Source organism: Aptenodytes patagonicus, chromosome 1, assembly GCF_965638725.1.
Source record: "Aptenodytes patagonicus chromosome 1, bAptPat1.pri.cur, whole genome shotgun sequence".
NCBI classification, from domain to species: domain Eukaryota; kingdom Metazoa; phylum Chordata; class Aves; order Sphenisciformes; family Spheniscidae; genus Aptenodytes; species Aptenodytes patagonicus.
The window spans coordinates 16,539,944-16,563,926 of NC_134949.1; the positions used below are offsets into that span (position 1 = coordinate 16,539,944).

General features: G+C 41.5%; 1 protein-coding gene across 1 annotated transcript in view; it reads left to right on the top strand.

Moving 5' to 3' along the window:
* Positions 1–23,711, top strand: part of LOC143155604 (sucrase-isomaltase, intestinal-like) — a 55,352-nt gene extending 31,641 nt beyond the window's left edge. Inside the window, 7 exon segments of the mRNA XM_076328574.1 lie at positions 2,173–2,287; positions 5,561–5,729; positions 6,266–6,382; positions 9,123–9,271; positions 18,678–18,766; positions 19,142–19,191; positions 23,517–23,711. Of these exon segments, the coding sequence (XP_076184689.1) occupies positions 2,173–2,287; positions 5,561–5,729; positions 6,266–6,382; positions 9,123–9,271; positions 18,678–18,766; positions 19,142–19,191; positions 23,517–23,711 (884 nt within the window).
* Positions 23,712–23,983: the final 272 nt, after the last annotated feature.

Genomic DNA, 23,983 nt, shown 5'->3' on the forward strand with positions numbered 1-23,983 from the left:
ACTTAGAGACCTAGATATCTACATGACATGTAAGGACAACAAGGGATGCTGAAGACAGGTGTGTTTTGAGCCCAGTTTCTCTCTCTGACTTGCTCCTTCTCATGCATGTATGCACCTACTTCTGCTTGCGACTCACAGTGTTGGTCTCCCTTCTGCAGACAGGAGCCTAAGGCATTTTTTCCAAGGTGTAGATCTGTTTTCAACCAGTGTTTAAGGGCTTTCTTTTATATTCTACTTTATGCCAACACTCTGCGTGCCCTTGGCTGTCCAAGCCCTTGACTGGTGTAGGTGTGAGGTGGGACCTAAGCTGCTTAGTCCAACAAGACATTAGGACCTTCCTGGGCTTGGCAGGGTTTTGGGGGCTCACTGTTGTCTTAGGTGACTGAATCTGTGCAACGGCCAGTCTCAGTGCCTCAGGCTTTTTGTCAATGTAGCCTTCAGCCTCCTTATCTAAACTATAACCTTGATTACACGTAACCGCGGTTTGAACTTCTAAAAACAGATGTCCTTCAAATCAATTTTCTATAAAACACTTTACACTGAAGATTAATATGCAATTGTAAAATAACCAGTATTACTGAGGCAGAATACAAAATACTCAGAATGAGAATGAAGTATGAAAATATGACTCATGTGGCAGCATTTTCTTTCATATCCCACCTTAATTTTATGGGGCTAACAATTAAGTGCCACTGGGACATTAAGTGTGACTTTCCCCAGAACCTTAGTGTCTTCTTCAAAGCCATATCAGTCAAAGTTACTTGGAAATTGCCTATAAATTAAGTTATTTCTGATGCAGATCAGCCACACTGGAGTCTTTGTATCTAAAGATCCAAACACAAAGATTCCAGCTGTGGTGGCACAGCAGAGCAGAGAGGCTAATGGGGTTTCAGGTACAGAGAAATGCACTTTGTAGTAATGAACTGCAAACATACAGTAAAGTGCAATTAGGCAGTGAGATTGCTTGCTCACGAAGAAATATTTACAATAGTGCGTGCACCTAATTAAGCATGCAAAAGAAGAATATTTGAGAATCTACCTTCTTCTTTTTTTGAGAGGATTTTATAACGTTTTCAACTCCATCTCTAAAAATAAATACATTGTATAAACCAAACATCTGACCTGCCCAATTCCTGCTGAACTTCACGTGGCATTTTCATGGAGGTTACCTGCAGAGGATGAGAATCACATTTGCCACACCAAATGGGCTTTGCCAGCATCTCCTTAATATGGGATCAAAGACCAGGCAGCATCTGTGCAGCCAGTTTGTGCCTCATATTGCTTCCCTTTGGCTCAGCTAAACCGGTGCTGTGCCAGCGACGTCAGGGCTACCCCTGACTATTACTGAAGGCAAAAAGCTATCGCTGCCTCCACTGCCTGTGACCTGCTGATAGAAAGAGTTACTGGATAATCCATCCGCATGTGAATATACCCATTATAATCTGTCCTTGCTCTCTTCTGTGCAGCGTATCGGGCCATAGCAGATGACACCCTGTGGACTGCTGCGCCTCATGCTTTTCCTCCCCTGCGCGCCTCCGACACTCCCCACTCACTGCTCGCAATGCTGCTTGGGGCCGTGCCATTAGTCCTGCTGTCTTTTAGTCCTAGGTGCCTCAGGGGAAGAGAGGGGCCAGAGTTGAGCTTAGGTGTGAATTTTGCCATGATAGGGCAGAATCGTGCTGCCTACATACATCTGCAGCTGAGTGATATGCAAACCGAGGTCTCATGATTTCACACAACCGTACAAGTTCCCTCGGTGTCTGAATTTCTGCATTTGTTTTTTTTTCTTGCAACACTTTTGCTCTTAAGTAGAATTTGTCACTATGTAAAAGAATATGTAGGTGTACTCTTAATTCAGCAATGCCGAAAATTTCTTTCTGGCTGTTACTTACTGAATACATGATATCCGTACAGGTGTTTTGAATTATTGGACATAAACCTTGAAATTAATTAGCAGTGTTTACTCAGTCCTCTCACCCTCCTGAGGACATGTGCCTGTCTGCAAGCAGGTGTTCATGGCTACGTGCTAACCTCTAATCGGTGCAGGTCTGGCACTTCTTCAGCTTTTCCTCTTCCCAAATCCTTTGGCGTTTTCACCCCTAAATGAGTAGAAATATCAAGAGATTTGAATTGTGATGTATATAATTTTACAGTGTTTTGTATCATTCTCAGGCATTTCTGATCATTCCCTGGCGCAAAAGACGTGTCCCGACTCCAAGACTTACCTTGGAGAGCATTATAACACACACTCTCTCTTCGGCTGGTCACAGACAGCACCAACTTTCCAGTAGGTTTTCTAATTATTTCTAAGCAGATTTCAGGTGATTGAAATACATTTTAAAAGCCGCTGATGTTACCTGGGAAATCTGTAATACTATCTAATAAGAAACAGCCCCATGCTTCATTTTACTGTTTGTCATTTAGTAAGAAGTTTCAAGAAAAGAGAATCTTGGAAGAAGAAACAGAATCTTTTCCAATTTTACTTTTCTTAGCTAAAATCAGGATCTACTTGTAACGCCTAACTTTTCAGCTGCTGCTTTTGTATAACTAGAGCAAGATGTTCCTATCCTCCATTAAAGCTGCTCACATGCAGCTGCTGCAGAAGCAGTCTTGTGTGGTGTCAGGGGAATTTTTCCATCCCTTCATTACCGTGGCCCAAGCAGAGGAGTTTCTGTCACTGCCAGTGAAGGATCTGAACTGTGCAGCTCTCCCGGCTGCTTCTGGAGCTGCCTCTGTTTCCTGGCAGGCAGCGTTTTGCATTTTGGCTTGGGGCTCAGTCGGTCCAGGAGGGCAGAGCTGCATTGCAGCACAGTTGCTGTCAGCTACTGTAAAACTCATTTTGCAGCTGGGAAGCACTCAAAACTAGCTTACGCAGGCAGACTGTTGCTGTGAAGCTGGAGTGACAGTGGAAATCTAGCTGTTGGATTAAATCAAATGGGCAAATCATGCCTTTTCCAGCAGAGACTGAGCTAAAACACGGATAAGTTTAATACCGCAATGTAAGTGCCAAAGCAGGGGTCCTTGTGCTGGCTTATTTCAGTATTTAGCACTCATTTTCAGAGTTGTATTGTGATAGCATCCAGAGGACGTGGCTAAGTGAGCCTACTTACGGTGTTGATGCACTTGTATTTTATACGCCAAGCCTGGGGGAAGGGAAGCACTGGGTAAAAGGCAGAAGCAGTTTGCCAGCTCTTGTGGGCCTGGCTGAAGAGCAGTCCAGCTTTTGAGAGAAGGAGCAGAAAGCCCTCAAACCCTGGACCTTGCTGGCCACCCAGCCCAGCTAGGATGCATGGGACTCAGCATAGTTTTTGGGCCCCTACGCCCCAATCTCAGCAAAGATCCTCTCATCACTGGTCTCTCCACTGGGATTTGTCCTCTGCACACTGGGGTTATACACTGTCTGGATAACACTGTTCGAATAGAGACTTTGGATTTGCCTTTGGATCTTCTTGAGCTGTTTTTTTAGTTTTATTCAGGCTCTGTGCCAGCAAAGCCAATTGCCTGAGACAAACCCTGTGCATTTAGCAGGAAAAGCTCCGTGTGCCGGCACATCTGCCCCAGCCCCTTCAGCGTGCGCGCTGTCCCGGCTGCGCTAACCCAGACCAACGCTGTTAGGATGGTTACTGCTGCACGGCTCCTTGCAGCCTCCCCCAAGGCTGTGAACCTTCCCCATTCCTGCAGCGCTTGCTTCCAGGGCTCCTTCCAAAAGAAACACATATTTTGCTCAGCCAAATGTAGAGAGTCCTTCAAGGCTGGAGAACACCACCAAAAGCATAAGTAGAGGCCAGATTTGCTGCAAAGCTGGGAAACTTTGGTGAAGAATTTTTCATACATATTCATTTGGGTTTCTCAAACACATTTCTTTTCAAGGCTGGTTGTATACCGTTTCCGCATTTGCTCTTCACAAATAATATACTAAATTAAATTACTGACAGGAATATTTAGCAAACTAGCATCAATTGCAGGATATTTGCTGAAAACGAATGACAAGTTCATAATCGTATAAAAAACAATTCTAAGAATAATTCTAATGCAGCCAGAGAATAGGAAATGTGTCATCTGACCCATGTCAAACGGCTTGCATTTGGATACATGAACTAGCAGCAATCAGCTTGTGCATAGCTTAACGCCAAGAGTTATTTGCACATGATATTCTGTAAATAATTTCAATCAACAAATACATTTGACAACATTAAGACCTGTTTGGCAATGGTTCACAATAGACTGAAATTTATTCAATAAATTACTTGTTGCAGATTGTTTATGCTGCTCTGGGTCATAGTTGAGTTGATTCGATGTTGCCCTCATTAGCACCTGCATTTGCAAATGGAGCCAAAGACTTGTGCTGCACGGCCAGAGGAGAGCACTCATACTCAGGACATCCATGAAATGGCTCGAAAATGCCATTTATACAGAGCACATGGAGTCTTGTGCAGTTATTGGGCCCAGCAGTGCACCTACAACCCAGAACCAGCAGGTCCCACATGGTTCAAGAATTGCATCTCTTGCTGCATATGGCCCATAATGTTAATATGTTTAGGTTGGCATGAAAGCTGTTGGTTTTTTTTCCTTCAGAAACAAACGTTGAAGCATTTTAAAGGCTCTGTGCCATTACAGAACCAATACTGAATATTGGCCATTATGAATACGGATGAAAGAGCTCTTGATCAAATCTCATTAAGGAAAGGGAGAAGGAGGTGGATGGTGAACAACACAATTAATATTTCACGCTAGGATTTCCTAGAGAATCCAAGTTGTGTTGCCCAAATCGTATTAAAGCAGAGTTGAATTTGAGTTCCTGCAATATATAATACTGCAATATTTAATTACGTACAGAGATTATCCTATGTTGAGGAATTTTGCAACAGATTTGTTAATAAGGCATATTGCACTTCCTTGATTTTCTGGTGATGCAGCAAAATTATTTTCAAAAGGCAAGGAAAAGTTCATTACACCACTAATTCTGTAATGAAACCTCATATATCAAACAATGACAGGAAACCAGAGGAAATACTACAAGGATGGGGTGACATTTTGAACGATTACATTTTTGCTTTCTATATTGATTATTTCTTTAAGATGTTCAGATATTGTTTTGATTTTTTTTTTTTTTTACTTTTAATTCCAGGATATCAGAACTTTATTTGCCAATACAAATCTCTAAATAAAACCTATATTGAAAAAAATACTTATTATACTGTTTTTTAGGAACCTGTAGGACACTAAATTAAATGTACAAATACAGAAAGGAAATAATGTTTCAATTTTTCAGTTTGAGACACTGTTGAGAATAAATTAAACACAAATTGTTTTTTAGGAAGACTAAAAATACCTGAAACAAATGGTTTTGTGGATCAGATAGATTTTAGTTTTTTATTTTGGCCACTGAGTAAAACTTCCCATTTTTTGCAGCTACACTTTCATGTGACTCAGGACCACAATAATAGTTGTTTCACAAATAACACCCCTTCAGATAAAATTGTGCCTGAAAGCTCAGGTTGATCATATGACTTTTGGTTACCATTCTTATTTTTAATGATCTTGTTGTATTTCTTCGCAGTGTTGCCCAGCAGGCAACTGGAAAGCGAGCATTTGTCTTGAGTCGGTCTACATTCGTTGGCAGTGGGAAGCATGGGGGTCACTGGCTGGGTGACAACTTCTCTCGGTGGAAGGACATGCACCAGTCAATCATTGGAATCCTGGAATTCAACCTCTTCGGCATCCCCTATGTAAGTCCGGTGTCCTTCAGGCAGTTGCTGGCTCATACACAATATCACTTTAAACTAACTCAAATGTTTTCTGAAATAAGCTGCTTGAGACAGCCAGCAGTAATGGCCTCCACAGCATAAGGAACTGCAGATTAAAAAAAGCTAAATGTCATCAATCTTGGCTGGCTGAAGAGAAACAAAAATAGCACTGCTAGATTCAGATTAAATCACTGCATGCCATCCAATACCGATCTCTTTATATTATGTATTCTATCATTGAGGTCCCTCCATATATTTCTGGTTTTGCAAGCTGGGCTGGAGAATTTGTAGAATTACTGAAATACGGTCAGATCTTCCATAGCGATGCTAATGCTCTAGGAGCCAGTACAACCTCTGTCCCAGAAAAACTCGTATCATTACGGAGCATTCTGCATACCTGCAGAAATAGGTATCTCTTTCCAAAAATTATTTTTATTGACAAACTTCTGCAGTTTCTCATTTTTGGGCCTCAGTCACAATCACAAACACTTATCCAATGATTTTATTTTTTTCTTTAGATCGGTGCTGATATCTGTGGGTTTAACTATAACACTACCTACGAACTCTGCTTGCGCTGGATGCAGCTTGGCTCTTTCTATCCATTTTCCAGAAACCACAATGCAGAGGGAAATAGCGTAAGTAAATGAAGTTACACAAAGCTGTAGTCTATGATTGCAGTAATGACAACGGTGCTTTGTATTACTTTCTCAGAAATTGACCTGCCATTCTCAGGTAAACTGAAGCGGCAGGTGAAAAGGAGTGCTGCACTGAGAGCAGGAATTACACGGTGAAGTGTAAATTTTTCCCATCCATAATGTAAAGATGACATAGAAACACTGAAAAATATATAGTATCTAACATCTGAAAGCCATGCAGAAATGTGTACTGCATACTTCGAATGACAGAAAATGGTCTTCCCGCACTGTTGGTAAGATTCATCCCCTCAATCTTTTACCTACTGAAGCCCAGGTTTTATTTAAGAGCCAGTGAGCGTCACCACATGTTCCTACTCCTTTGTTTACTTCAATTTTTGTTTCAGTACTTCTGTAACTATAATAGGTATTGCAGGAAGGGGAGAGAGGGCATTATACACCATCCTTGCTGTTTAAAAGCAAGTTTCAGACAAATGCCACAGTTAGAAACTCCAGAAAAACATGTGAGAACTCCAAGGAGAGCCAGTGATAGCGACAGCATTATCAGCCAAGAAGCAACAAAGACTAAAAAAGGCCAATGAGCCCATGAGAAGGATGAAAAAGTGCAGTCTCAGTCCAGACCCATGCCCTGGTTCAACTTATCGTAAAGTCCTTTCAAGACTTGTCACAGATAGAATGAAGTATCAGGTTGTTTCTAACTATGAACAGTTTGAAGGTCTTGCAGCCTTTGTAAGTACACTGTGTTCATCTGCAACTGCAATGAAATGGTTCTGCTAGTTCAATAAATGTCTTTTTTTTTTTTTCTCTTCTGTAAACTGATCTGTGCAATGCTGGAGCTCAGGTTATTAGCTAACCTTCAGTTTTCTTTGAAGTTGCATCATCAAAATGCTGCAACATTTACACCCCCAGAAAGACCTCTGTCTCTGCATGAAAGTATGATGGACATTGAGCAACTGGGCAAATGCAGGAATAATAAGCTATAGTGCTGTCATTAAGAGGGTCAGGAATTACCCTGCAGATCCCTGAGATATGCTGAGGCATTCCTCTCTAGGGGAACAAACATCTGTGAGGTGTTAGCTGCTGCTGTTGGTAAGTATTTTCTATTTACCTATCCACTAAAATTAGAGGTACCTTATCTATATACGTTTGCTTGGCCCTTTGAGCATGCAAACAGGGTCTGACCTGGGTGAGTGGGTATTAATCACATATGCACAATTTAATAAGCAGGAAAAGAGCAACGGGTCTACGGGAGTTACAACTCAGTGTTGAGTGAATGACAGAAGTAACAGAAGATATATTTTGTTTTATTGGATTACTTAAATCCCTTTAAAACATTGTGTTCACTGAAAGAAATGAACAAGGCGTTTTGGGTGACTCAGCATCACATAAGAAGTCTGACTGTTTTTTTGCGAACTTAGGCAATATTTGTACGGTGTGAGAATACTGGTAAAAAATATAGTGCAGTTTTTGAAAAAATAGATGGATGCTCTGGAGCTCAGAGCCAGCAGGGAATATTATCAGTGACTAATTCTGATGTAAACATAATAATGGAGAAATTTAACTTAAATATTGAGTTTCATTAATATTGTTAGTGTTAAAATAAAATCTTAAATATCCACTTTGCCTAACCCATTGGGGATTTCAAATGGTTTAATTAATACTTTTCTCGTCTGAAAAGCAGTAGATAATATAAAAAGCTTTGTTACTTCTGTTCCTTTTATGTTTCATTATCCTTGGAATTCATCATACATTCTTCAATTTTAATGAGAAAACTGAGTATTATGGGAAAATTTTGTGAAGGAGGAAGGGAGCCATGTGACTCGTTAGCTGGCTCAGTTTAGCACTGGAGAAGGTCGGACAGGAGGAATTAAAGGAGATGTAACTCTTTCCCGTATCAGCACTGCCCCGGGCTGCGTGCACCGCATCCCATCGCAGGGGAGAGTCAGGGTTGCCTTGAAGTAGATCAGCAGCAGCCAACAAGTGCAGACAGATCGCCTAGACTTGCCCTCTTGATGGCGGGACCCAGTATGTGTGCCCTCCCTCCCTGGAGAGCGTCGCTGGCAGCGAGGAGGTGAGGGGCACTGCTGATGCGTGGGTGTCCCCTTGGTCGGGACATCCCAAAATGGTGGGCACGGGAGGAGAAATCACGTTTCTTGTATGAGTGAAATGTTTTCCCCACCGCACACAGTGACTTCGGTCACTCCTGTTGGCTTCAGCAGAGCCATGAATTAACTCTTACTTTTAAATAGATTTGCCTTTATGTTCTTGCCAACATAATTATGCTTTTGCCTTTGTTTTGCAGATTACCAGTCTTCCCTTTTTCCTGTGTTTCACCTTCTCTGTCCTAGAGGGCTTGCATCTCCAGGATAAATTAATTTCTAGAGACAGGATGTCTGTTCCCAAGAACAGACATGAAACCCCAGCTCCCCTCCCGTCATGAGGTTGGGGCGGTTGCAGATGGCTCACACACACCACGGTGGGGCCTGATGTCTCTGAACTCACTGGAATTTTTCAAGTTGAAAAATTTTATACAAATATTAGTTTGATGATAATGGATGTTGTTCTTAATACATCTTCCAGTTTGCAAATCAGTTCTTTTTCTTATTTAAACATTCACTTTCGTAGCATTATGTCAGTCTCCTTAGGTTGCACACAGGTTCTCTGCTGAATTTGCAGCCCCTAGTTATAATGCTCAGCACAAATAAAAGCTTTTCCCTAACAGGAACAAGACCCAGCGGTGTTTGGAGAAGAGTTTGCCAAGATATCTCGTGCTACGCTTCAGACCAGATACTCACTGCTGCCATACTTATACACCCTGTTCTTCGAGTCTCACGTTCATGGAAACACGGTGGTGCGGTCGCTGATGCATGAGTGAGTTTGGATTCTCTCTTTTTTATCATATTTTACTCACAAAACTAGTTGAGCTTCTATTTATAAACTAGTTGATATCTGTTTGAGAATAGTCACAGTAATATTACTGCATGCTCTCTCTTAAAAAGAACAGTTTTACAATGAAATCTAATCAAATTATACGCACAAAAATAATTCTTAATATATGCAATGGATTTTCATGAAAATATAACCTATATTTGTTTCCAGTGGAAAAAAAACCTAAGTAAGGACAATTCTGAAAATTTCTTGTCTTAGGCAAATATGCAGTTCTTTTTTATTTTAAAAATAGGAATCACATACCTGTATTTTCTGTATTTGAATGAAATCTATGAAATCTGTACTCTGGTCTAGAATGCCAAGAAGGCCTCATACAGAGAAGTCTCTATTTTCCAATCATCCACAGCATTTGCATTTTCCAATTTAGTACTTGCATCTGCGTGCTATGTATGAAACCTACATCTGTGTCCACAAATTGTACAGAGAAAACAGAGATAGAGATGTTTGAGTGTAGAAGCAGGTGCAAAACCGAGATTAATAAATACAAACTGAAAAACCCCTCAGAAAATGTTTTCTGTTTGGAAGAAGCAGGAATCAAAGTGAGGTTTAGTTTCCCTCTCAGCATCTTTTAATTAGCTTTTTACCTGCTTTTGGTAAATCTTCTACTTCAAAATGCTTTATGCAAAGACTTGAGCAAAAGGAGTGCAAATAATACATATGAAAGGCTACTGCCCGAAGCTCTGACACAATTTAGTCTCATTGGTGCAGGCTACGTCCTGGACTGTTTGATGTTCTTTTTCCCTTTAGGTTAAAAACACTTTGGTTAAAGGGTAAGGCATTTTTTGCAAATTAAACTGAGATTACACTAAAGTGCAGCCCATTCGAGTATGGAAAGGATATGCACAAAACCTGTTTTGCCTACTCAGCGCAATGGCTAACTGATAAATTTTAAAAGCAGTATCCTTCCACTTCCTACTCTGCTGCCTTATTTAACTGGGTTACATTAAGGAGAAGTTTTATAGGTACTCATGTCTTACAAGGGGCTATATGCTATTTCAAGTATTTATTTTAGCTCTATTTTTGCTTAATGAGTTTTGTGTTAATATTGGAAATGACCGAGTTCATTTTGGCATTAATATTAGCTAATCTCTGCTAATACAGAATTACTTCAGTGATGTTAAAGCTGCCTTTCTGACCGTTCTCAGCATACACGTACTCTATTTGGGCCACATCTACATTAGCAAATTTCCAAATTTGCTTTGACTTGAACTGTAGGGCAGTCTCAGATGCGCCAGCAGAGACTTCTGTTGGGCGAAACTGAGCCGAAACTTGATGGGAGTTTAGTCAGTGGGACCAGACTGGGATTACTAGGAAATAAAACCTCTAAAATGCATGTAGGGAGTGTAGGCGTCAGGAGATCAGCACAAACTGTTTCACTACCCAGGTCCCATCCTAGTAGGCACATCACTTGCTAATGTTGCCATAGCTAGATCCTAAAATGGCTTAGAAGTATTTCTTACTATTATTAGTTAATTCTGGTTACTATTGTTACTTAATGAGTATTTCTTACTATTTCTAATTAATATTCAGTGGTTTAGTGGGTCTGCTCAAGTAGAGAAAGTGTCCCAGATGGCAACAGGAGGAGAAATGTGGGTTTTAGAGAAAGAGAGAACTGAAACAGAATTTTCGATGTATGGGTGATGGAATTTTACATCAAACCTTTCCCTTACTTGTAACAAATACAAAGGAGAGCTAAAAAAACCTGCACTAGTGTTTCAGGTGGAGCTGTTATGAGTTCACAAGCCTCACCATAAAAACAACTCTGCCTGGGCAGGGAGTCTCCAAGCAATAGCTATTTCATGTGGTCGTTTCGGATTTTTCATTTCATTTCAAATATTTAGGTGCTCATTTCAAATAACAAACAAGAACATAATCCCAGTAGATTCCTATAAGCATTTAAGGTGCCTCTGAGGCTTTCACTCAGTGAAACAGAGGCGCCAGTAGCTCAGCTGTCCAAAAAGACCAGGAGGTGGTAATCCATTACTGGAAGGGAAAGCTCTGCTTAATGGCTAAACAAGGGAAAAATAAGACAGAAGAGAGGCCAGCACCTAGCCATAGGAAGCATGTAGACGGAATTAAGCACCTTTCATAGATCACAGATATGGCTTAATGGTTTACATTTTCAAAATGGGCAAGTTCATTTGTTTGCTGAATTTGTGCTCATGGTTGCTATAATTGCAAGAGAAAATAGTGCTGAGTTAGATGGTGAGACGCTTGTTTCCACATGCAAATAAGATTGACTTATCTTTTGTCATAATTTCTTGATCAGCTTTTTCTTCTGAACTCTCCCACGACAAAGTGTATTGAATCAGTATTATAATTATATTACAGCAAAATTAAAAATAGAGAGAAGCTATTGAGATGACAAGAAAAACTAATGTTTAATATTTAAGACAAGGTAATTCATCAAAAACCACACCACACTTTAAATATTTACAAAGCATTTTGTCAAAATGCAATAATGACCAAGATTAAGGTGTCCAAAAGAGCTACTGTTTTTGACAGAAAAAGAAACTCTAATGAATTGAGGTTTCTTTCAGGCAGAGCCTGAGGCATGCCTTCAACAACATTTTTTCCCGAGTTCCATGTACTCCCCTAAACTTGCAATATTTTAGAAATCCAAACACCAAATAGATGTCTTTTTATTGCCAAGGTAGTTTTGCTCATTTGGGGTAATTTCTGTAAGTCTGGGCTGCGTGCAGTGAATGCCTATGCCCTGAGCAGGCAGGGTGTCAGAGCAGGACACCGACACTGAGCCACTCTGCTCCGGCCAGCGAACAACAGAAACCTGTCTTTAGACAGGGGCAGCTGCAAAGTCAGTTAAACAAACACAGTAAATAATTTTTTAAACATATAATTTGTACGTCCTTAGAGAATAATACATTAATATGCATCAGCCAGTGTGAATTTGTCAAAAACAAATTATGGTAAACCAGCCCAGTTGCCACCTTTGACAAGGCAGCAGGGCTGTTGGATGGGAAAGGGAGCAGAGGAGCAGGAGAAAGCAGGAGGTACAAGCTACCTTGATTTTAGGAGGGCTTGGGACACACTCCACGTGACATTCTTATAAGCTAACTAGGCAACAAGGATCCGTTATGAATTTCCTCAGAGATAGGCTTTCAAATGACTGAAAGGATTCTCAAGGATTTTATGCCAGATGAGTGGAGGTTCCTGAGATGGGGAGAATGTCTCCTCTTTTCCAGGTGCTATTCAATATTTTCATTAGCTGGTGCATGGTGGAATAGAGATCTCTTCCCAAGCTGGCAGATGATGCCAGGCAAACGGGACTGTTAGCACTCTGGAGGACATGATCAGAATCCAAAACAATTTTAATGCATTGAATAAAATCAACTGAATTCCATAAGTTTTCATCCATTCAGGAAAGGCAGCTAAAAAGTGCAATATGTATGAACGTTGCTTTGTGTTTGTCCTGCAAAAGATTTCTAATGTAAATCTGTGAAAGGTGTGGGAAGCCAAATCCAAGGATTTTCACAAATGCTTTAGATCCTAGAGCACAGTGTTCCCTATCCTGGTCCTGTCCCCTATCCTGCTCTTTGGCTCCCTCGATGAAGTCTCAACCCACTGGACAGAAATCAAGTTAGTTGTTTTCCCACCGCTGCTATTCTGAAAAGAAATCAGCTCCAGCATTTTCTGAGGGTTCTGGTCTGCTCCAGTGTGGTAGGTGCTACTGTAATTTCTGAATCTCTGTCCAGCTTTTGGCATCCCCTCAACTAGAAAAAATATTTGGCAGTATTGAAGGATGTCTTGAGGAAGATTTCTTGTCACAGTGAGTCATATAAAAATATTCTGCTAGTTCTATAAAAATGTGAATTAACGTTGCATATCTCACTTTCAACACTAGATTTACTGCTGATGAGCAGACTCATGGAATAGACACTGCCTTCCTTTGGGGACCTGCTTTTATGATTGCTCCTGTTCTTAGAGAGGCAAGTATTGTAATTAAAAAATGCCATCATACTGGAATAAAAGAAATGAACTGCACTTAGGGCATTGGATGACATTCAGGGCATGTTTGCTCATATCCACCCATTTCTTCCCTCCACTGTCAAAGCTTGCAGAACGCATTTCTGAGCAGCACAGACAGTACAGAGCTGCCCAGTGCTTGAAGTGGGAGGATGAAAGTGAAGGCACAGCATTTCCCTGCTACTCCAAGCGCTGAATGGATGTAAACAGGCTGGATGCTGCCCCTCTTGTGCTCCTGTTATTGTGCTGACAGCTCCCTCCAAGGACACACACAGAGAGCAGTAACTGTTGAGCTAGGAAGAAACACGCAGATATTAAAGCAAAGTGGTTTCCATATTACCACTCACCCACAGCGTTTTGGAACTGCAGCATCTCAAGGGCTGTGCTAGGAGTTTCCCAGCACCACAGGCAAACGCAGTCATTATGGAAACGGTAATGACAATGTTAGCTGCTAATATGACAGGTTTTAAAAAGCAGCATTTTCCTATGGCTGTGCTGGGCATGGCGCTGGGGTCAGGGCTTTCACTGCTCGGCTGGAGCAAGGATGGGTTTCTCTCCTTGCCCCACCACTGACTGCTGACAGCACCAGAAAGGTATATCTGAGCAGAGCTAAATATTTGCCTGTAATGTATCCTAGAGCTGTTTGTGATCAGCATGCTTCCAGAACATCTGATACATTTTCTAGATGTTGCTGATGATCAAACATATAAACAGGCCACTGTTAGTCACTGTTAGGCCACTTCTTTTATCCAGCCCTTGTGCCTCTGTGAATTTAAAAGGAAATTCTTATTCCTGCATCTAAAACCATTCTGAATCCACCGAGGCACTTCATTCGTCAGTCTTTCATCTTCAGACTCCCCCAGGTTTCTAATAGCTGATGACTAACAAGGGGATTTCACAGGGTCTCAGACCAGCACGATGATGAAAGATGTGAGAGAAACCTTCCCACGAAGAGAAGGTGACAAGCCAGGGGTGCCTTCCTGCAAAGAAGTGAATGAAAGGGAACATTATAAGGATACATAAAATGATAGAGGGTCTAGATAAGGGGTTCCTAGTGTTTTTGGAGGGACTGCAGCACAAAAGGAAGGCCGGGTGCCTGTGGCCTGATGGGGGAAGCAGAGATTTGGAGGCAACACGTTGCTGGTTCTTGTGGTGGGAGAGGTGGCAGCCAGGGCTTGTGCCAGCTAGCAGGGCAAGGGGCAGAGGTGAGCTGTAAGCCCCTCACTGTGGCATTGCAGGCCAGCAGTGACTGCGTCAAACTGCAGCATGGCACCCGCTTGTCTAGAGAAGATGGGTCAGGCACAGCTTTCCCATTGCTCCTTGAGTCCTAGGGTGTAAGCAAGTGAGACATCCATCAAAATTAAAATGGCAAACTGCCTTACACACTGGCTTGTTATTTAGGGAGTCATGAAGTCAAGGCTCATCATGATTCAGATGGTGGTTACCCACTTCTCTACAGACCAGAATATCCAGGGTTGTCATAATAATGCAGAGAAAATACGGAGAGAGAGGCATCTTGACTTTATAGGGTTTTCCTTCAAGTTTTCAAGGCACTTTATAGATTAAGCCAATCTTTAATTGTTAAACAGCTAGTAAGATCTAAACAGGCAGAGCAAACTACCCCAACCTTACTTACTGCAACACTAGGACACTTTGCCTGAAACACCTAGCGCTGCCCACTGTGGGAGACAAGCCACAGGACAAGACAAATTTCCAGTTTAGCAATTCTTGTATTCTAATGTGAGATTTGCATACTTTAATAAATCAGTTATTTCTTACTGCTTCTATTTGTTTATGTATATATATAAAAATCCCTAAAAAATCAAATGGTAACTTTGCCTTAACTTTTCTCCTCCACCTTCACTTTTTAGGCTCCACCTGCTCCCCGGGGTAAACCTTGGGGGTAAACCGTAACTCTGCAAAGGGGCAAACATCTATGTTGAGAATCAAAATTAATCCGTTTGTGAGAATAAGCAACTCGTGACAAGAAAGGAAGTATGTTTTGATTCCAGCTTTTCCTGGAGTTATTAATTGAAAGTACCTTTAGCGTGATTTCATCCCTGCAGCAATACGACACAACACATGCTGCAAAACAAAGTACAGCAATTGTGCAATTAGCAGCACATTATTTATTATTATTTGTCTGCAACTTTAAATTGTTGCCAAGAAGACAAATATCTGTCTGTCCTCCTTGCCAGGCCTTACTCCCTGCCTGTTTCGGTGCAAGAGGCACTGAGCAGTGGTGTCCCCCCACTCCATCATCAGATGTGAAGTCTTGTCTTGCAAAGGCTGCTGTAGACCTCACTGGGATTGGTCCTAGAGGAGTGCACCTAGGCCAGTTACATTTGCAAGACATAGAGCTATGTACTAGACCAAAATAATCATATAACATTGACTCATCCCACGGAACTGCAGTAATATCCCCCAAATAGGATTGGCTTGTCTGTTTAACGTTATAGATTAGCCAGCACTAGTCCACTGCTATGATAATAAATCAGCCATAATATCCAAGATTTGATGTTATTAGAATATTCAGCATACATCTCTCCATGCGCAAATATAATAAAGCTAATGTAATATCAGAAATGCAAAAAGAAAAAAGACTTTAATCACTTTATAACAATTACAGGGAGCAAGATCTGTGGATGTATACTTCCCTGAAGCACCATGGTTTGACTACTATACCGTATGTATTTTTAAGATTCAGTTTCTTACATTTTTACATAATTTAAAATGGTACAGTTCCAGCAAAATAACTTTTATCAATGTTCAGCAGTATTTTTACCTCAGCATCTGTGTTTAAGAAAACTAGAGCACAAAAAGTCTACACAAGGCTAGCTGGGAGAGTAAATTACACAGCTTTCAGTAGCATTTTATTTTCTATTTTTGGTTTGTAAAGCTTTAAGACACAGAGAACTGAATTTTCAAGAGCAGCCTAGAAATTCATGAAACTGTAAAGATTTCTTGCTTTTTTCCTCCCTTATTGCATGTTTTAATTCTTGTACTGATACACTTCCCTGCATAGAAACAGAGACAGAAACCTGAGTTGTACTCCTGAGAACATGCTGCAAACCATTTTGTGCATGCAGTTTTGCACATGCATCACTTTTGACAGAAGGCATATTTAGTAAGCAGGGTGAGGCTCCCCTCCGAAAGATGCTTCCAAGAGATGCAGAACAATCTGCTCCGTGGAAAATGCCAGCCTCTTCTAGTCTCAGGGACTACAAGTTTTGACCTTTCGATCACCATCCCCAGTGCTGCGTTTCCAAAAGTGCTCAGTTTCAACCTAACTACACTTTGCTGCAATCTGCAGGATAAGACCAGTGTTGGCTTCAGCAGGAGTAGTTAGGCTGATGCTAAGAGCTTTCAGAAATGTGAGCCCAGGAGCATCAGACTGTTGTTAACCACCCTGAGTGATGCTGGCAGAGGAGCAGGCAGGACAGAAATGCTCTCAGAGGAAATTCAGACTTATTTTTAAAGAAGTTTGGTCATTTTCAGCGTTTGGCTGGTGTCCTCAGATGGATGTTCATCCAACCCTTTCCCTTTTCTCTTTTCATAAGACTGTGGCGCTGCAAGGTCAAGCATTTCATTCAGCTCTCCTTGTTGTGGTTCCCTCCCCTTGCTGGACTGGGCACGGGGACGGCAGCGCCGGTGGCCCTTGCCCTGCCTACGGAGCATGCCCCCGGCATTAGCAAAGCTCAGCTCCCAGCATTTGGCATGTACTTGTCATACACATGATGCTTATCCAAAAACAAGGTTGGGTACTTACCATAAGTTATAATTACCGTTTACAGAGAGCAAGAGCAAAGCCTTCCTGTTATCTACTCTGTTTGTAAGCCTTGCCTACACCTGGTTTTGAGGCATTAAACCAGGAAGGAATAATGCAGATAACTTATGCTAGTTGCCTACACGTATACGATTTTCACTCACTGAATGCTGTAATTACTTTTTGAAAGGGGAAGACTTGTCCTTAAAAGAGAAGAAAATCTACAGTTTACATTCCCAAATGATTATGAATCACTTACCTTAAACTGAAATGTGACAGGCTCCATATGCATAAAAAGAGGAAACAAAAGTTTCTTTTGCTTTTTGCTCAGTGTCTTGATGAGGGTTTTTTTCACAGCATATGGAATAATGATTCCATTTTTAAAGACGATTTGCTGTCTTTCGTTCATGATGTTTCTATCTCATGCATATGCATAACTGCAGGGGCTAGATCCTCTTTCATGTTAAAAAAAGGAACTGGAATAATACCCCTGAAATCCACTTTTCTGTTTGCATCTTCACTGATGTAATTGAGATGAAAATGTACCCCTTGGTCTCTTTTTCAGTGGTATATGGTCACAATGTATGGTGCCTGGATTTGAGTTTTTTTAACTGCATTAATTTGTGCAGTAGGGTGATAAACTGCCAAGTACCTGGAACAAGAACTATGCTACTGTGGCTGCCCCGTTGAGCAAGATCCCCCTGTTCATCCGTGGAGGCTACATCCTGCCAGAACAGGCACCAGCCATGACCACTACTAAGAGGTTACATCATCTGTGTCCGTCACCAAACTACCACGGTGCAGGTCAGACCCACAGCCAAAAAAGCAATCAAAAGAAAGCGCAGAAGAGAGGCTATCTGCAGCTCCCAGCTGCCATCCCAGGTGATAAGCACAGTATTTTTACCCCGCTATTTGCTCCATTGCATTAGAAGAAGTGACCCCAGAGATCACCCACGTCATAGTTTGCACAGCTGAAAGCTACTCCTGGCTCGCTGGTTATGCTCTGAAAAGCTTTTGCGCCTCGTACTGCCACAGTGACCTTCTGCCAGTGATTCAAAGTAAACATATGCAAGGGGAAAATGCAAAACTCTTCTTGGATGTATTTCTCCAATGCCACGGGCAAGGTGGAAAAGCTTAAATCTCTTTTGAGGAAAATTAGTTCCCCACACCAATGGGTAATATACTGGCCTCACATCTGAACCATGCTCAGAAGCTAATGTGAGTAGTGAAGGAAGGGAACAGCACTGTGCAGGAACTGAACCAAACCATAGTAAGGTAGCACTGGTGACCAGTTGCCTCCGAGACTGCCCAATTATCACACATTAAGGCCACTAAAGAAGGGGAAACTTGTCCACATAAGCACTCGAAAAGTGGGAATTTTACACTTTAGTGGGACAAGGCAGGGTAAACTTTTCGTCATCGTTTCAGGAGCCATTTTGGTGAGCATGGTTGTCATTCTGTTGTGGCCTTTTTTGTAACCTTAAAATTAGAGTTAATTGTGTTCAGAAGTTTTTGCTAAATAACTTGGGACAGTGCCCGCCAGTTTGTACTGACACTTCTCAACATGTTTGTCAACAGCCGTCTGAATCCATTTGGGCTCATTATTGCCCTGGATGAACAAGGAGAAGCTTCTGGGTCTCTCTTCTGGGATGATGGTGATTCAGTTGGTAAGCCTGGTTCCTCGTTGTGAAGTAGTGTCTGTATACAGGGCTCTCCTCAGGCCACCTTTTCAGCAGTATAATGGCACTGACTCCTGCTAGAAATAGCTGGAGAACTGACCCTAAGTTGAACGTTACAGGGTTGTAGAGTGCAGCGTTTTGATATGAGAAAGATGTGGCACTAGGAACAGCTGGTCCTGCTAGAGAGGGAAATCACTCATGTCGTGTTCCCCTGAGATCACCCTAAGGAGACTAGAGGAAGAGATTAAATAACCCACAAACCATCTTACTCTGACGTTAGCCACTCGCTACAATTAATGTGAACTGATTATGGATTTTGCTCCCTGTTTTGATACCAACCCTCCTTGTTCTGTGTTTTGACAGATAGTATTGAAAAAGAGAACTACTTCTTGGCTAAATATACATACAGCAAAGTAAGTAGCAACATATAAGGTACCTACAAACATACAGGTAGCTGTATTTTAGTGTAGCCATTGTAAGGTGCTGATGTATAACTCTTCTCTGGAAAGCTTTTTTCTTACAGCTCAGCCTTTAAACCTGGTAAGCTATCTAATGCTTTCATTTACAGACAGCTACGAAATAATCCAACTATGATGCTGCAGTTCTGTGTTTGCTTCATTGAGTATCATAGTGACACATCATTAATGTCCCTGCTGTGATGTGAATCTGAAAATCCACTTTTTCAGCTCAGAATTATATTTTTTTCTGAGTCGCTGCTTCTGGGGACGAGGGACCTTTTCCTTGTCTTCCTCCTGTGAACACTTTCAGTCTGATGGGTGGGAGATGGCTATGTTCCTCTCTTCAGGATATCCCAGCAACTTTTCAACTTTGATCACCTGAAGCTTGCATTTTGTGGCCAGAGAATTATGTAGTCTCACTTCTTTAGCTTGCATTTCCTTGTCTGACAGCACGGAGATTGCTCCCATGGTTGGTCTCCCGCAGAGCGATTCAGCACGCTACAGGCAACCCACCGGGCTGATCAGATGCTCCATGCAGCACAGAACTAGACTAGCCCAGGGTCAGTGCACTAATGCCTTTCACGCAGCGCTCACTTCTGCGCAGACATGTCCTGAGAAAGCTCAATAGAAAAACCCAACAGTCTAGGCTTCAATTGAGAAAAATACAATAAAATAAATCTACCAGAAGCTCATTAAGTATATGATAGTAAGTTGTGGGAGTTATTGTAAAAAAGCTTAACCTACTTCAGCAATCTACACAGATCATATTTTATCTACAATTCCAGCACCTGATAAGAAATAGGATATTGTATGTAGACCGTGGCATGGTTTTCATGCCGTGTATTCCTAAAAGCCCCAAAGTGGTCTACAGAAAATATTCAAAAGAATAAAATCGTGTTAACCCCTACTGTGGTATTGCTCTTAGAATGTATGTCTACCAGGAGTGAGAGCAAGCCAGAGTAAACTGATGGGTTTTATGTTGTAATCTTGTATATTCATGAGATATTTTCCTGGAACTAATACCACGTAACTAGACTTTAAATTTAATTTTTAATTTATTTTCATCTTGATTTACCAACAAAAAAAAAATTCTTCTTCTTTAAAAAAAGGATATTTCAATGGCAAAAAGGAAGAAAAATCACTTCAACTTTCTGTAGTCTGTGTATAGTAATTTATTGCAGGAAGGCTACAGAAAAACAATCTCCAGTTTTATATTAAATTCTGATCTGTGCAAATTAGATTGTTGGTTCACTGGCACTTCCATTTCTCATTGCTTATATTTGACTTCTGCCTGTAAATCCATGACTAAAGTCCCTATCTGCATTCCAATAATCTCTAATGTTGTTTTTTTCTTATGTGTTTATAAAGACAAAAATTGATTTCAAATAGAAAATTGTAGAGGTATGAGAAATGTATGAAAGTCTTGGTATTTGTTGCACATTTCTATATTCCTAAAAAATTGTGGATGAATAATCACACCTTTTTTTTTAGGAGAACACGCAAGTTTTGGTCCCTAAGAAATTTACTGATAAGTTCTGACATCATAGCATTTACTCTGAACCCAGCACAGAGCATTGTGCAGGTAACAGCTCCAGGATTAGACCCTCCCATTTATATTTTCAGTTAAACAACCCAGAAGTTCACAGAAGAATTCAAGACTAGTGCAGGCACTTAAGTCTCAGAAAACAATTCAAGCTGCCTGCTCTCGGGTACTGTCTCACTGCGGTCGGTATTTTAATTCACTTGACACCTCTATTTCGACACGCATAATGTCTAAGTGACCTAAGTCAAAGTGCCCCAAGTCAAAATGCCCCATATATTAAGCCCACCAGTCTAGAAAAATACGTGGGCCAGATGTATAAGATCTGCTGTACTTCAGGGATAAGCAGGGAGAGCCATAAACTCTGCCTCCATCCCCAGGGGCGGCAGACAAGGCAGATGTGCTCAGACCGTACCAAGTGAGTCCAGACACTAAAGGGATGGTGATGAGAAGGCTTGCCCAAGGAAATGGGAGCTTCTGAAAGAATACGCTAGCCACTAATCAACTGAATAGCCTGAGAGCAAGTTCCTCCTAAAACCAGTCCAATTTTCAGGGGGGAAATGTGGGGGGAAAAAGAAAGGTGAAGTTCGTAGGACCAGAGCAAGACAATAAGAAAGAAAAATCATTACTCTGCTGCTCAGAAGTGCAGGAGGAAGTCCTGGCTTCTGGCCTCAGATCCAGGACTTGTTTGTGTTTTGCATTTATGGGGCTTTGAGTGATATCCATAAGTTCCCTCCCTCTGATGAGAACTCGGGACCTTCCTGGGCAACTGCTTTAACCATGTCATGGTTTAACCTCAGTTGGCAACTGAGCACCACGCAGCCACTCGCTCACTCCCCCGCCCCGGTGGGATGGGGTAGAGAATCGGAAGAGTAAAAGTGAGAAAACTCATGGGTTGAGATAAAGACAGTTTAATAATTGAAATAAAATAAAATACTACTACTAATAATAGTAGGAAGAAGAAGAATATACAAAGCAAGTGATGCACGATGCAATTGCTCACCACCTGCCAACCGATGCCCAGCCAGTCCCCGAGCAGCGGCCCCCCCGGCCAGCTTTCCCCCAGTTTATGTACTGAGCATGACGGCACATGGTATGGAATGTTTCTTTGGCCAGTTGGGGTCAGCTGTCCTGGCTGTGCCCCCTCCCAGCTTCTTGTGCACCTCCAGCCTTCTCAGTCGGTAGAGCACGGGAAGCTGAAAAGTCCTTGACTAGTGTAAGCACTGCTCAGCAACAACTAAAACATCGGTGTGTTATCGACATTATTCTCATCCTAAATCCAAAACACAGCACTGCACCAGCTACTAGGAAGAAAAATTAACTCTATCCCAGCCAAAACCAGGACAAACCACTAGATGCTTGGAGAGGACAAGGTCACTCATTCCCCTGGACCATCACCTCCCTGTCTCCCCCAGACCTTCAGTTCTAGACCTTGATCAGAGGGACAACGGTGTCTACTGCAGAGTTCTGGCTCAGGGCCTCAGAGCTCAAGTGCAACTTTATTTATTAATACAGCTATAATCACTGAGTTCAGCATGACACCGAGTTTGCTGGGTCCATATGGCCACCTTGAGCTAGCTCTCCCGCTTGGCCACATCTGAGACAGCAATAAATCACTGTAGAGAGGTGGTCCCTATACTGAACCCCCCTGTATGCTGGAGCTTTGCCAATGGGGAGAAGACACCATATATAAGTACCCTAACACATTCTCCAGAGGCTTTTAGAAGCCTCTACCCATTTGCTCCATAATAGCCAACATTCCTTATTTAGGCAGTTTAAATCAGTGTGCTGGGGATTACCACTTCTTTTTAGTGTGGATGCCTGAAATAAGCAGTCTAAGCACAGTCCTAAGTTACAAATACTGTGATCTAGCTTCTGCTCCCCTCCTACCATGCACCATTGAAATAACATAAGCTAATTTATGCAAAAGGTTCCATCATGGGTTTCTCCTTGGCATATTTTTAAAAAGTCATGATTGCATAGCAATTCATCATTTCCTGAGCAGTGTAATTCATCTTTATTTCCTTAACAACTTTGATCACATAACAAATGCAATGATTCCTCTTCATTGCTTGTATGGGAAATTACTGTCACTGGTGATCCAAATGAATTTGTTTAATGAGTTTGTATGTCCTCTTGATACACCCTAAATACAGGTTATATAGTAAATAAGAAGTATAACAAACAAGGCTCTGTGGACATACAGTGTTCCTTCAGTGTCCTTAAAGCTGGGACATACATAGCAGAGATTTCTAGCAGGAGCTGTGGAGATGTGGGACATAAAATAGGGGCAAAATATCTAGTAGCTGATGCTTGGAAGATGCTAACGGTTTAAAGCAGTTAGTTGCGGATGTTAATTAAATCTGCCTTAAGGTCACTAATTGAATCTCCGTATCTGGATTTTGGCTTTGCATATGCCACTGTACCCTGTAAATGGGTACAAGAACCAAATTTGCATTGATTACAAGTAGAAAAAATATGTCCAAGAAGATTCCAAATGAATGCTGTAAATGTTATTTTGTTTCTTACTTTGTTAGTTTATAATGATACACAAAACGTTTCTTATGTGAAAATTAATGTGACTGTTGTTTTTCCTTTACAGTCTCAGACTTTAATGTCTACATTGGAAGACATTCTATACATTCATTGACAAAGATGAGACCACAACAGTAACAGTATGCAGTAAGTCATCTCCAAAGAGTTGTCGTGGTCCTAAAATTTTCTCTGTGGCTTTTTCCAGGGAAACCTGAAGACAGAAATACTTAAAAATGGCTACCGAGGGGCTGACACTCTGAAGTACAACAAAATTACGATTCTTGGCCTGAAACTGAGACCTCATGCTGTTGCTCGGAATGGAAGAGCCATCTGTGGAGATGCTTTCTCTTATGAGCTGAGTGGGGTAAGAGCTGCGCTGAGCAATTATGAAAAACCTTAGGGAAAGGGGGATAGTCAATGAGTTACAGGAACAGTTTCTCATCCACACCCCTTTACATTTCCAGGTATAAGCAGACACCAATTCTTGATACAACAGTCTGAGGTTGGGGCCGGGGGGGAAGTGACAGCAAGGGCTTTTTTAGGAAACTTTAATCTTTGCTATTACACATACACTTGTTCTCTTTCCCATTTAGTGTCTGCCACTTATACAAGTTTTAAAACTAATGAAATGACAAAAAGAAGATATAGCTCCACAAACTGGGAGAAATGTTA